Source organism: Notamacropus eugenii, chromosome 3 (genome assembly GCF_028372415.1).
Source record: "Notamacropus eugenii isolate mMacEug1 chromosome 3, mMacEug1.pri_v2, whole genome shotgun sequence".
NCBI lineage: Eukaryota > Metazoa > Chordata > Mammalia > Diprotodontia > Macropodidae > Notamacropus > Notamacropus eugenii.
The window spans coordinates 212,309,428-212,324,284 of NC_092874.1; the positions used below are offsets into that span (position 1 = coordinate 212,309,428).

Consider the following 14,857-nt stretch of genomic DNA (forward strand, 5'->3'; position numbering starts at 1 on the left):
CCTCCGTCCTGGGTGAGAACTCCCGGAGCAGGACGTGGGAAAGGCAGGCGGGTTGGCACGGGCTGGCTGCAGGACTGACGCACTGCGGAGCCTGGAACCTGAAGGACCGGGCGGAGCCAGAGCCACGCCCGCCGGGAGGCTGCAGGCCGGGCCGGGGAGGCAGGGGGCGGGCTGCGGGGTGGGTCCGCAGGGCTTCCAGGAGGTGGAGAACCGCCCGCGGTCCATTTAAGCGGCGGGTTCTCCTTGGGGAGGAGGAGGGGGGCGGCCTCTGAGTGGTCGGGGACTCGCTCCGCACCTCCCCCTGTTTCTCCGTGGCCGCCACCTTTCCATTCAGTCGCCCAAGATGGCAGGAGCGTTTTGGATGTGAGCTGTGAGCTGTGGCCTGTGGCCTCCGCCCGTGTCCTCCGCCTCCAGCCTCCCGCCTGTCATCTCCGCTCCCTCCCTCGGTGCCACAGGGCGGCGGAGGCCCTCGGTGCGGGAGGTGCCCCAGTCGTCCGGCCCTGGCCCTCGCCCAGAGCCCCAGGAGCATGTGGGGCGCCCAGGACGAGAGCTCCGTGAGGGTAGCTGTTAGGTAAGGCTAAGAGGAGAAGTGTGTGTGTGCGTGTGTGTTGTGTATGTGTGCGTGTGTGTTGTGTATGTGTGTGCGTGTGTGTTGTGTATGTGTGTGCGTGTGCCTGTGTGTTGGGGCGGGAACCGGAGGGGGGGTCCCCGCGACATCAGTGTACACTTTATGGTGTTATTAAAGTCCTGAGCTGCCAGCGCCCGGACCTGCCCGGCCATGCCAGCCCCCTGTTTGTGTCCAGCGCGGGAGAGCCGTGTGGTGGGCTCTATGGAGATGAAGCCCCGTCCTCTCTCCCGCCTCCGGACCACCCCGGTCGGTCCTCGGTCTGTGCACGGCCGCGCTGCCGCGCAGTCCCGGCTCGGCTGTGGGCTGTGGGCTGTCGGCCCCCTGCCCCGGCTCTCGCAGGTGGCTGCGCTCCCCGAGCTGCGGTGTCCGCTTTCACGCGCGCACAAGTCCAGTCCTCTCTCCTCTCCTCCCACTCTCCGTCCCCACAATGGACAGTGACTAAACGTTTGGCTGCCCTCGGCGGCCGCCTGTCCTGCTGGCCGTGGTGCCATCGGTCCGCCTCCTGGGCTCTGGTGATACTCTTATTAGCACGGCCATACAGGTATACGTTTTGTGAAGCAGAAACAATAAAGCGTTGTGAGAGGCCCTCTGAATTATTGAGTAACTCCCCAGAAGTATCCCCTCCTCAGCGCTTTGTTAGCATTTGAAAGAGCCAGCTAAGCCTGGGAGGTTTTTGTTTGTTTTCTTTGTGTCTGCGTGGAGCCTGCCTAGAACCTACTGGTCTGGGTGTTCTGGTAAACACCATGTAGGAACCATTGTAATTCATATGTAACAGGAGGAAAATTAGGAGCCCTTCTGGAGTAAAGGGATTGATTAAATAGGTGACTGTTCTGAATGAAGGAAACCTTGAGTGGTTCCAAAATCATATTTAAATTATGGAAGATATTCAGTGCGCAGTTCTGAGACTGCATGGCCTTCATCAAACTGTTGCTCAGCAAATTCTAATAGAATACAGAACCATTATTGAATGTTTTAGACCTTATAGCTTAAAGTTTCACTTATTCTCTGAAAGTAAAGATATGACAGGTGTGTTCATGGAAAATTGCAACATCATTGTACGCTGCTTGAAAAATTAATGAAATTCTGGATAGAACAAACGCATTAGTTTAGATAAGTACTAGTGTTCTCTCGTGTCTTTTTTTTTCTTCAGGAGTATTAAAATCCATCCCAAGAAACCTAATATGAGATTAAATATACACATATATTATTTTCACATTTATGCATCCTTGTATATCTTCAAGGCAGGGTTAGGCCTCAGATTCCCCACCTCTGCTTTAAGGCAGATGTACCGCATCAGAGATGTAAAGAGTGAATAACTACGTATTATTTGTACTATTTATTGAAAACTTAAAAAAAAAGCTAACTTCAGTTATTTGCGTATGGTAATAGCATGTCAACAACTATTTTTAAGTTGGAAAAATTGTGATGAATACTCATATCTTTCAGTTTTTATGGTGAAATTCCCAGCATCATTTTTAGGTTGAGTCATGAATGATAGAAAATTTTTGAAGTTTTAATGTGGTCAATTGTTGCTTCCTATATGGTGTTGCTTATATAATTATATTCCTTAGTTCTTTGAAGCATAGAATTTAGAAATATATGGAAATCTTGGTGGACTGTAAGGTAACTAGTCCCGTTAGACTGGAAGAAGGGGAGCTAGCATGGTACAATGAAAACAACACTGACTTTTAGGTCAGAGGACCTGACTTCAAATCCTTTCTAATGCTTAATACCTATATTGGGCAAGTCTTTATCTCCCTGGGTCTCATCTGTAAAATGAGAGGTTAGAATTGATGGTTTCTGATGTTCCTTCCAATTCTAAATCTATGATCCTTGGTCCTATTTTATAGGTGAAGAAATTTAAGACCCAGAGAGAGTTTGTCCAAGGTAATACAGATAGTAAATAACAGAAAACCTAAATCCATAGTGCATAATTCCTTTCTTTTTCTTAGTAATGTGTCTCTTTTGGCTTTTTAAACTATTTTTAATAGAAGCATCATGCTATAGTGGATGGATAATTGGCCTGAGTCACTTAACTTCTCAGTGCTCTAGGTAAATTGAAGAAAAGTGCTAATCAGTAGTTTCTCCATCTGCTTGATCCCCATGCTAATGTAATCTCAGTTTTAGTCTCTATTTCTCAAGATGGGAGGAAGTCAGGCACAGAACAAAATAGTCATGGCTAATATGATTCCACTCTACTGCCTACTGTTTTCCTAGACTAAGAAAACAAACATCTCTTTGCTTTTAGGTCAGTTTGCTACAATAAAAACAAGAACTGTTTCAAAAGCTAAATTTAAAATGGAACGGAAAAAAGACATTGGGAGCCTGTTGTTCCCTGTTACCTCTAAATATTCTGGCTTTCAGGACACTTCTGAATCTGGTTTCAACTTTTAACTTGCACTACTCCAATCATATAACATACTCTAGCCAGTTTGGGTTACTTGTTTTCTGGGGACGTGTTCTTTTTTTTTACCATACCATTTCTGATACCAAGATGCTACTGTTTCTCTCAATTCACCTGCTAAAATTCTTCACATTGTTCAAGGCCTAGGTCAAATGCTACCTCCTCTATGTAACTTTGCCTGTTTCTTCCCTGCTCACCTTTCATTCACCTACCACTTACCATAAGTAAGAAGTAATTTTTCTCTTGTCTGAAATTTCATGCTTTGTTTTACTTCTCTCATTTATCCTACTTTGTATTATATTATTATTATATTTGTTCCCTACTAGATTATAAGGACCTTTTGGTCAGGGACGAAATTTTTTGACTTGTTCATATTTGTATTTTCTTTCAGTTACCTAGTATAGTTATAGTACCCTGCCTTTTGTTAATGTAATAGATTTTGTTGAGTGTCGTTGAATGGGCTTTGTGATATGTAGTTTTCTGGAGCATTTTAAAAAATTTTTGTATATTGTAAGAAGCTAACTTAAAATATTCAGGATTATAGATTATTTTTCATAAGGAAATTTGTAATTTGTATGTATTCTCTCTCCTCATATTTTCTTAGCACACTTTGTCTAGCTGTCTCTTTTGGCCCTATAATATTCTACTTTGTATCTTTCCTCCAAATAGATTGTAAGATTATTGAAGTCTTAGACTCTTATCTTTGTCTTTGTATCCTCAAAATTACACATAAAAGATGTTTCATAAATGTTTATTGAGTGGAATGGTGTTTTGCAGTTGACAAAAAAAGAAAAATAGAGGAGCTTGTTGAAAGCGACAGTGTTATTAACTGAATAAGAGTAATTTATTGTAAAAATAAGTATCCTTATAAGGTAATAGAGAATACGGACAGAATCTATTATTTCCTTGACATAGGGAACTCCTAGATAAGCAAAGTCCCTTTTTCATAATATAAATAATTAAAATTTTGGGTATTATTAAGAATAATACTTCTTTTCCTTATAGGACCAACTCCGTGAAGTTCAGACTTTCTTTTTCCTAAGGATATGACATATTCCCTAAAAGATGTCAACTCCAAAAATATGTCAGGAACAAGAAAAAAAAATCAGATGCAGAAGAAGTTACTCTTTTTCCTATTTGGTTCAGGAATTGTATCCTTGAATCTGATTTTGAATTTTATACAATGCAGTCTCATTTCAATTTTAATTAATTATTTAAATAACATATTAGGTTATTAATCTAGTTTTACAGGTATGATTTATTAATTTAAACCTGCAGTCTAGATTTAATATTTAAAAATTTTTTTTGCTTTATTACTGAAGCTTAAATGCACAATAAGAAAAGAAAAAGAAATATTATAAACTTAAATATTGAAACTTAAAAAAATAAGAAAAAAATCATGTGCACAGCAGAACGTAAGAGAGGATTCAGAATATTTCATGATAAATTTCCATTTCAAGAAAGTCTATATAATAAATACTGTGCTTTTTGTTGAGAGCTGTCCATTTTTCTTTGCTTCCTTGATAGTTTTCATTTGTTCTCTGCTGTGCACTTTTTACTTTGTTCTTCTTCTCTTCTTTCCCTCCCCTTGCTGTGATTAAATGCAGATATATTTAAATATAGATATAGACATACAGGTACACATATACATACATACATATATACATATATGTATGTACTTAAATTTATAGACATATACTTTCCTAAAAAATTCTACTTGTGAATTTTGTTTTTATGCTTATGCGTAACTCTTATTTCCTATCCCTCCTAACTCCTCTACTTTACTTCTACTCACTACCTTGCCCTCCTATTACTTAACCTACCCCCATCCTTCCCTTTATCCTCCCATTCCAATAAATCTAAACACCCTTCTTTACCTTCCTTTAACATATTCCCTAACCCTTCCCTCTAGAGATCCTTCCCTTATCCTCTCCTCACTTCCTGTCCTCTTAGCATTTTAGTTCTTTCTAAATTTAGAAGACTCTTTTAGATATATGTGTATTGTGTGCATTTGAACTCATTCCCAATGAAAGTAGGTTTCCAGAAATAACAACCCTCTTTCCACATCTAATTCCTCTGTGTGAGTTCTTCCTCTCACACCTCATTTGTATAAAATGATTACTCTTTTTAATTGTTCCTAAATAGTTTTACTCTTTTAAAGTCATATCATACTCAGGTCTACTCCAGTCTTTCTTATGAACTACCCAGTTACTAATAACAATCTTAGACATATGTTTTACATTTTACATGCATAAAAGGTAAATGGTCTGTCCTTATTGAGTCCCTTGTAATTAGTATTTGGTATGAACTTTATATATTTCTCTTTGCACTTGTATATCAAATCTTGTGTTAGATTCAGTTTTTTTTTAACAATATCCTGAAAGTCTGACAATTCATTAAATGACCATTTTTTTTATTCAAGATTATGCTTAGCTTTGTTGGATATGATATTTTCAGATGGAACCCTAGTTCTTTTGCTCTTCAATATACAGTGTTCTAAGACCTGTGATCACTTTTGCTAGGTCTTGTATGATTCTAACTGTGACACTGCCATATTTAAATTGTTTTTTCTTGTTGCTTATAATAATATTACCTTGTGCTAGGGGTTTTGGAATTTGACTATAATATTCCTATGGGTTTTCCTTATAGAATCTCTTTCAGGTGGTGATTGGTAGATTTTTTCTATTTCTAACTTCTCTTGTTCTAATGCTTCATGATAATTTTCTTTAATCTTTTCTTGTATTATTGTATCAAGATTCTTTTTTTGATCATAGCTTTCAGGTAGTCTGATTAATCTTATGTTTTCTCTTTTTGATCTGTTCTCCAGAGCAGTTGTTTTTCTTATGAGATGTTTCACATTCTTTACTATTTTTTCATTCTTTATATTTTGTTTTATTATTTCTTGATCTCTTATAACGTCACTGGCTTCCTCTTGCCCAATTCAGATTTTCAAGGAGTCAGTTTTCTTGCATGAGATTCTGGATCTCCTTTTCTAATTGGTTGACTTTCTTTTCATAATTTTCTTGTTTGCTTTGGATTGTTCTTTTTTTTTTTTTTTTTTTTTGTAGCTTTTCCTCAATCTCTGTCATTTGGGTTTTAAAGTCTTTTTTAAGTTCTTCTGTGAATTCTTTTTGAGCAGGTAACCATTTGACATTACTCTTTGGGGGTAGAAGAGGGTTTCTTTGCTTCAGTATCCTCTTAAGACAAACCCTGGTCTAATGTATTCCCATAGTAACTCTCTATGGTTGAATTCTTTCTCCTTTGCCTGTGTATTTTTTAAAATTTGCAGTGGCTTAATTTTTATAATCACCTCTAGTTCTGGGTTATGGGGGTTGTGCCTCTGGCTTCACACCTTCCTTGAGTTCTCCCGTCTGGCCTGGAACTGGAACCAAGACCTCTAGCCTCCTTTAAGAACCCACAGCCAGTGGGGTTACCACTCCACTGCTTCTGCACTGACTGGGCACATGCTGGTTCTCTTTGTCTCTGAAGCATATCTGGGTCTAGTATTTCTTGTCAACAAAAGTTTTCTCGATCTTCCTTGTCTCAGATGCCCAACACCCCTCACTGTCCAGGGGTAAAAATTTCTGCATCTTAAGCAGACCTGGGACCTAGCCTTAGTACTTTTTTTTGATTGTTCAGGAGGGCTCCTGTTCTGTCCCTGTTGTTATTTATTTTTACTCCTCAATATTCACCTTGAGGTGCTATTTCATCTTTTTGTGGTGGAAAATCTTGAGAGCTTAGAATTTTCTGACCTACTCCACCATGTGCCCAGAATCCTCTCTCCTAGGCTTAATCTTAATAGGTACCAAGTATTAGTTCTATTTTGGTGCTATAATATGATGTCATTGGAGTTTTATTTCTTTCCCCTATCTTTAAGCTTATACTTAATGAAAAAATTTTATCAAGAAAAGTGTTAAAAGGATTGATAAAGTGAATTGAAGTGTATTTCTTTACTGACCTTTCCTACTAATGTTAGGTTGGCATTAATAGGGAACTTTCAGATAAAATTTTTAATTTTGGAAAGTCCTTTTATCTGGTGCATTATTTTAGCAAACCAAATTTATCTTTCCAGAGAAAAATACCCTTTTGGAGGTACTTTTTCCATAAAAAAAAAAAAATTTGAACTGTTTAGTGTCCTTGTTTAGTCTCCTTGTAAGTAGTGTCTAACTCTTCACAACCTCTTTTGGGGCTTTCTTGGCAAGGATACTGCAATGATTTGCCATTTCCTTCTCCAGTTCATTTTACAGATGAGGAAACTGAGGAGAACAGGATAAAGTGATTTGCCCAGGGTCACATGGTTGTTAAATTTCTGAGGGCAGAGTTGATCTCTGGAAGATAAGTATTCCTGATTCCAGGGTTGGCAGTCTCTCCATTATGCTACTTAGTCTTCTTACTTCCTCTTAAATGATATCAAAGTGTTTTCAAGATGTCTTCATTTAGTACTTTCTATGAAAGTTTCCATTGGATGGATCTTCTGTGAAGAATCTGGAGACAGATACAAATCACAGAGAATGAGATATGGATGGATGGGTTTGAATCTTTATCAAATGGAAGGAATACCCACATTGATAAGATCATGGATCTACTGAATATTGAATTATTATTGTGAGAATGAATGAATATCATTAATATTAGGATGAAGATTGATTTTAGGGTTATAGGATTATAGTTGGAAGCAAATCTAGAGAGTCTAATCCAAATTTCTCATTTTACAAATAAGCACACTGTGACTTTCTTTTTTACAGTTAAGGCACATTTAAAAATTAAGGCTTTTAGAATCATCAGTTCTCCTGTTTTGAGTTGAATTCAAGATATGTCCAGATGAAATAAAAAGCCTAGGATTTAGTTTAAGGAAATGTGGTTTTAAGCAGACTCTCACTTATTAGATATATGATTTTAGAGAAATTGCTTTCCACCTCAGTTTCTTCATATATGAAATTGCAATAATAATACCTGAATTTCAGATTTCATTGGGTGGTTGTACAGATCAAATGAAGCTATATATATAAACTGTGCAGTAGATAGAGCATTGAGTGTAGAGTCAGGAAGATCTGAGTTAAAATTTGGCCTCAGATACTTAATAGTTGTGCATGACCCTGGCAAATTACTTAGCTATTTGCCTCAGTTCGTCATCTGTAAAAATGGGGAAACACTGAAGAAGGAAATGTCAAACCTGCAAAACAGGGAGTCAGACAGAGGTTTCTTGTTTTACTAGAGAATGTACCTGTTTGTTTTTTAAATATACACTTCCCTTGGGCATTCTAGCTTAGTTTTTTTTTTTTTTTAACAGATCATTTGACTTAGTGTTCATGTGGGAAAGGGAAAAGAAATAATTTTGAAGTGTTAGAAGATCCAGCTGAAAATGATTATAAAAAGAGAGATAAAGAATCTATAAAATTATAACATAAATGGGAACTTTTTTTTTTTTGATTTCTGCAGTATTGATTTATGTGTAATTTTCAGGTAGAGTATAACTGGAATGTTTCTTTAATGATTTCATACTATTTCATAAGCTCTTACCTTCTTGCATGCTAATTGATTGATATTTTGGGGGTATAATTATGGTGTAGGGAAAGTTGCACCGGAAATTCTAGTTCAGTGAAGTCTGAAAGTGTTTTGTCAGTTAAGCCAACAATTAGGCAGTCCCTCATAATTTGCCCTACTCTTTTACTTCCCCTAGAAAGAAACTGTGTAACAATCTCTCTTTTGGCTAATTTTTTACAAATAGCTATGGAGCTCCTTTCTGTGACAATGACTGTAAACATTTGTTGGGCATGCTATTTTCTGTCAAAATTTTGTCTGCATGACTCTTTTGTCATATGAGTTTCAGGGTAAGGGGAAGAAGTGCTACTGACTCATTGAGGGTACAAGCCTGAGAATATGCAACATGCAAAGAGAAGTGTTATATAGTGAAAAACAACTTCATTCATTATTTAAAAATATTTATTCACATACTTCTTGCTCGTCGAAGAATTTTAGTTTGTTATAACAATAATAATAATGACAGCAGCTAATATTTATGTAGCACCTACTCTATGCCAAGTATTTAGCATACTAAGTGCTAAGTACTTCATAAATATTATCTGATTCAATCATCACAACAATGCTGGGAGGTGGATGTTATTATCCCATTTTACATTACAGTTGTAAAATTGTAAAATGTAAAATAGCAAACCACTGCAGTATCTTTACCCAGAAAACGCCAAATGGGGTCACGAAGAGTTGGACACAACTGAAATAACTGTACAATAACTGCAATTTTAAACACTTAACACATTTTGAGGTGTATGTATTCATTATTTTATACTATTTACCAATGTATTTAGTTGTTGAAGCTCTGAAACAGAACTCTTTATCTCTCTTTCCCCCTCTTCCCCCCACTAAACCTTCTCCTATTCCTAACTTTGCTTATTCTTCTAGGGTTCCACAGTCTTCCCATCACCTAAGTTCAAAACTAGGTGTGATGTCATCTTTGACAGTTATCTTACTGCTGCCCTACCACCCCTATTGCTAAGTCTTATCAGTTCAGCCTACCTCACATCTCTCATGTTCACTTCCTTTTCTCCTCTGACATTTCTACCACCCTGATATAGGTCCTCATTGCCTTGACTATTAGAATAGATCTTCCCACTCCAGGGCATTATCTACTTGGCTATCAAGGTGATATTCTTAAAGCACAGATCTAAAAATGTTATTTGCTAAATTTATTTGTTAAATATTATTTACTAAACTCTAGTGACTTACTAATGTTTCCAGGATCAGATATGAAATCTTCTGTTTGTCTTTTGAAGCTACTTATAACAGTCTTCTTCAACCTTTCTCCCTTCCTCCTTTCTTTCCCTGCCCTCCCACAAGCATTGAGAGGGGTCTGGCATGTCAGCCAAGAACCATAATAGCTACTTTTATTATTATTTTTGGGAGCCTAGAACAAGGCCTTACACATAAGTGCTTAATGAAATTATTTGTTGAATTAGTTTCACAATTCTGTAATGCTGTAAAGTTTACAAAATGGGGAGAAAGAGAATAAAAATTTATAGAACTCTGAGGCACTGTACTAAGAGCTTAGCAAAGAAGAAATTGGGTTAGGCAACTTAACAGTTCCCTGGAATCACATGGTAAAATATATGTCTTCAGGTCTAGCACTTTATTCATTGTGGTCCCTTAGCTGACCCTAGAAGGTAGATAGTGGCATGCCTAATTTGTTTTACTTTAATTAGATCAGAAGGACTGGGAGTGGGGGTAGAGGAGTGACACATTCTAGGCTCTTAAAGATGAGTTTGACAGTTTGTTAATTAAATAATAGAATATGTTATTCTTATGACTCACTTTTCTGTAGTGCTTTAAGTTTTATGAGGGTTTTCTTTTTTTTTTTTATTATTTTTTAATGTTTAACAATCACTGCCATACAATTGAGATTTTATCCCCCCCACACCTACCCCCCACTACCCCCCTCCCTCACCACGACTGCATACAATTCTGTATAGGTTCTACATATACTTTCCTATTGAGTATATTTTCACTATAGTCATGCTATGTAGTCAGACTAAAATAAATGAAAGAAATCATATAACAAATCAAAACATGATACGCAAACACATACACATACACAAACATGATCTGCTACATTTTGCGAATGATTTCCATATTTCTTTCTCTGAGTGTGGAAGGCATTTTGCCTTGAGAACCACCATTGGGATTTTTTTTTTTTATATAAGAAGTTCTTGCGTTATTACAAAATTCCAAGTCTACCAGAAAAAACTCTCGCACACTGTGGTCGTTGCTGTGCACAAAGTTCTCCTGGTTCTGCTCCTTTCACTCAGCATCAGGTCATATAAGTCCTTCCAGGCCTCTCTGAAGTCTTCTTGTTCATCATTTCTTATGGCACAATAGTACTCCATTACATTCATATACCATAATTTATTCAGCCATTCCCCAATTGATGGACATCCCCTTGACTTCCAGTTTTTGGCAACTACATAGAGTGCTGCTATAAATATTTTTGTACATGTGGGACCCTTTCCCATTTTTATGATCTCTTGGAGATATAGTCCTAGGAACGATATTGCTGGGTCAAAGGGTATGCACATTTTTGTAGCCCTTTGGGCATAGTTCCAAATTGCTCTCCAGAATGGTTGGATGCGCTCGCAGCTCCACCAACAATGAATTAGTGTTCCAACTCTCCCACATCCTCTCCAGCATTTATCATTTTCTTGTTCTGTCATGTTTGCCAATCTTATAGGTGTGATGTGGTACCTCAGAGTTGTTTGGATTTGCATATCTCTAATCAATAGTGATTTAGAGCATTTTTTCATATGATTTTAGATATCTTTAATTTCTTCCTCTGAAAATTGCCTGTTCATATCCTTTGACCATTTATCAATTGGGGAATGACTTGTATGATTATACATTTGGGTCAGTTCTCTATATATTCTAGAAATGAGGCCTTTATCTCCGAGCTTAGCTGTAAAAATTCTTTCCCAATTAACTACATCCCTCCGGATTTTGGTTGCATTGGGTTTGGCTGTGCAAAAACTTCTCAGTTTAATGTAATCAAAGTTATCCATTTTGCATTTCATAATGCTTTCTATCTCTCCTTTAGTAAAAAATTCTTCCCTTCTCCATAGATCTGATAAATACACTATTCCTTGCTTCTCCAGTTTATTCATGGTATCAATCTTTATACCTAAATCATGTACCCATTTGGACTTTATTCTTGTGTACGGTGTCAGGTATGGGTCTATGCCTAATTTCCGCCACACTGTTATCCAGTTTTCCCAGCAATTTTTGTCAAACAATGAGTTCTTATCCCAGAAGCTGGGGTCCTTGGGTTTATCAAACAGAAGGTTGCTATATTCCTTGCCTACAGCATCTTGAGTGCCAAGTCTATTCCACTTGTCTACCTCTCTGTTTCTTAGCCAATACCAAGTGGTTTTGATAATTGCTGCTTTATAGTACAGTTTGAGGTCTGGTAGCTCTAGGCCACCTTCCCAAGCATTTCTTTTCATTAGTCCCTTTGATATTCTGGACCTTTTGTTTTTCCAAATGAATTTTGATATTATGTTATCCAGCTCTAGAAAATAATTGTCTGATAGTTTAATTGGTATGGCACTAAATAAGTATATTAATTTGGGTAGAATTGTCATTTTTATTATATTAGCACGGCCTACCCATGAGCAACTAATGTTTTTCCACTTACTTAAATCTGACTTTATTTGTGCAAAAAGTGTCTTGTAATTGTGTTCATATAGTCCCTGGGTTTGTTTTGGCAGGTAGACTCCTAAGTATTTTATACTGTCTACCCTAACTTTAAATGGGATTTCTCTTTCTATCTCTTGCTGTTGGACTTTGTTGCTAATATATAGGAATGCAGAAGATTTGTGTGGGTTTATTTTGTACCCTGCAACTTTGCCAAAGTTGTTTATTAATTCAAGTAATTTTTTACTTGAATCTCTGGGATTCTCTAGGTAAATCATCATATCATCTGCAAAGAGTGATAACTTAGTTTCTTCTTTGGCTATTCTAATTCCTTGAATATCTTTATCTTGTCTAATTGCTACAGCTAACATTTCTAGTACCATATTGAATAATAGTGGTGATAATGGACAACCTTGTTTCACCCCTGATCTTATTGGGAATGCATCTAGCTTATCCCCATTGCATATAATGCTTGCTGAAGGTTTTAGATAGATACTGCTTATTATTTTATGGAAAGTTCCCTTTATTCCTACGTTCTCCAGTGTTTTTAGTAGGAATGGGTGTTGTATTTTGTCAAAAGCTTTTTCTGCATCTATTGAGATAATCGTGTGGTTTTTGTTAGCTTTGTTGTTGATGTGATCGATAATGCTAATAGTTTTCCTAATATTGAACCAGCCCTGTAGTCCTGGTATGAATCCTACCTGATCATAATGTATTAATCTCGTGATAAGATGCTGTATTCGTTTTGCTAAAATCTTATTTAAAATTTTTGCATCTATATTCATTAGGGAAATTGGTCTATAATTTTCTTTCTCTGTTTTGTCTCTTCCTGGTTTGGGTATCAAAACCATATTTGTTTCATAGAAAGAATTTGGGAGGACTCCTTCTTCCCCAATTTTCAAGAATAGTGTATGTAGTATTGGAATTAACTGTTCTTTAAATGTTTGATAGAATTCACTTGTGAATCCATCTGGCCCTGGAGATTTTTTCCTAGGGAGTTCATTGATGGCTTGTTCAATTTCTTTTTCTGAGATGGGGTTGTTTAAGTATTCAACTTCCTCTTCTGTTAATCTGGGCAATTTGTATTTTTTAAAATATTCATCCATCTCGTTTAGATTATCGAATTTGTGGGCATAAAGTTGGGCAAAGTAGTTTCTAATTATTGTTTTAATTTCCTCCTCTTTGGAGGTGAGTTCACCCCTTTCATTTTTGATGTTAGTAATTTGGTTTTCTTCTTTCTTTTTTTTGATCAGATTAACCAAAGGTTTATCAATTTTATTAGTTTTTTCATAAAACCAACTATTGGCTTTATTTTTTAATTCAATAGTTTTCTTTATTTCAATTTTATTAATCTCTCCTTTGGTTTTCAGTATTTCTAATTTGGTATTTACTTGGGGATTTTCAATTTGTTCTTTTTCTAGCTTTTTCAACTGCAAGCCTAAGTCATTGATCTCCTCTTTCTCTGTTTTATTTATGTAAGCATTCAGAGATATAAAACTTCCCCTAATAACTGCTTTTGCAGTGTCCCATAAGTTTTGGTATGTTGTCTCACTATTGTCATTCTCTTGAATGAAGTTGTTGATTGTTTCTATGATTTCTTCTTTAACCCAATCCTTCTTTAGAATTAGATTATTTAGTTTCCAATTGATTTTTGGTTTCTCTTTCCATGGCCTTTTATTACATGTAATTTTTAATGCATTATGATCTGAAAAGGATGCATTGATTATCTCTACCTTTCTGCACTGGATTGTGAGATTTTTATGTCCTAGTACATGGTCAATTTTTGTAAATGTTCCATGTACCGCTGAGAAAAAGGTGTATTCCTTTCTATTCCCATTTAATTTTCTCCAAAGATCTATCATATCTACCTTATCCAGAGTTTTATTTACCTCCTTAACCTCTTTCTTGTTTATTTTGAGGTTAGATTTATCGAGTTCAGAGAGGGGGAGGTTGAGGTCCCCCACTAGTATAGTTTTGCTATCAATTTCTTCCTTCAACTCCCCCAACCTCTCCTCTAAGAATATGGATGCTATACCACTTGGAGCATACATGTTTAGTAATGATATTGCTTCATTGTCTATGGTGCCTTTCAGCAGGATATAGTTTCCATCCTTATCCCTTTTGATTAGATCTATTTCTGCTTTTGCTTTGTCTGAGATTAGGATTGCTACTCCTGCCTTTCTTACATGAGCTGAAGCACAATATATTCTTCTCCATCCTTTGACCTTTATCCTATGTGTATCCCCCTGTTTCAAATGTGTTTCTTGTAATCAGCATATTGTTGGATTATGGCTTTTAATCCATTCTGCTATCCGTCTGCGTTTTATGGGAGAGTTCATTCCATTCACATTCACAGTTATGATTACAATCTGTGTATTTCCCTCCATCCTCTTTCCCACCATTTGTGCTTTTAGCTCTCCCGTCTCCCTTCCCCTCCTCAATAGTATTCACTTTTCTCCCCCTCCTCCTGCAGCCTTCCCCTCCTTCTTTTAGCCCCCCTCCCTTTTACTCCCCTTTACTCTTATTGCTTCTTCCCTCCCTTTTAGCCACCCTCCCCTCCTGCTACCTATAGAGCTAGTTAGGATTATCTGCTTAAGATTATTGTTCCCTCCTTTAAACAAATCAGATGA

General features: G+C 37.0%; 1 protein-coding gene across 9 annotated transcripts in view; it reads left to right on the top strand.

Moving 5' to 3' along the window:
- Positions 1–209: 209 nt before the first annotated feature.
- KIF21A (kinesin family member 21A) overlaps positions 210–14,857 on the top strand; it is a 168,611-nt gene continuing 153,963 nt past the window's right edge. For all 9 annotated transcript variants that reach the window (XM_072654301.1, XM_072654304.1, XM_072654307.1 and 6 more), the window contains exon 1: positions 210–571. In XM_072654301.1, coding sequence (XP_072510402.1) covers positions 528–571 — 44 coding nt within the window. In that variant the 5' untranslated portion in view covers positions 210–527. The remainder of the gene's footprint in view (positions 572–14,857) is intronic.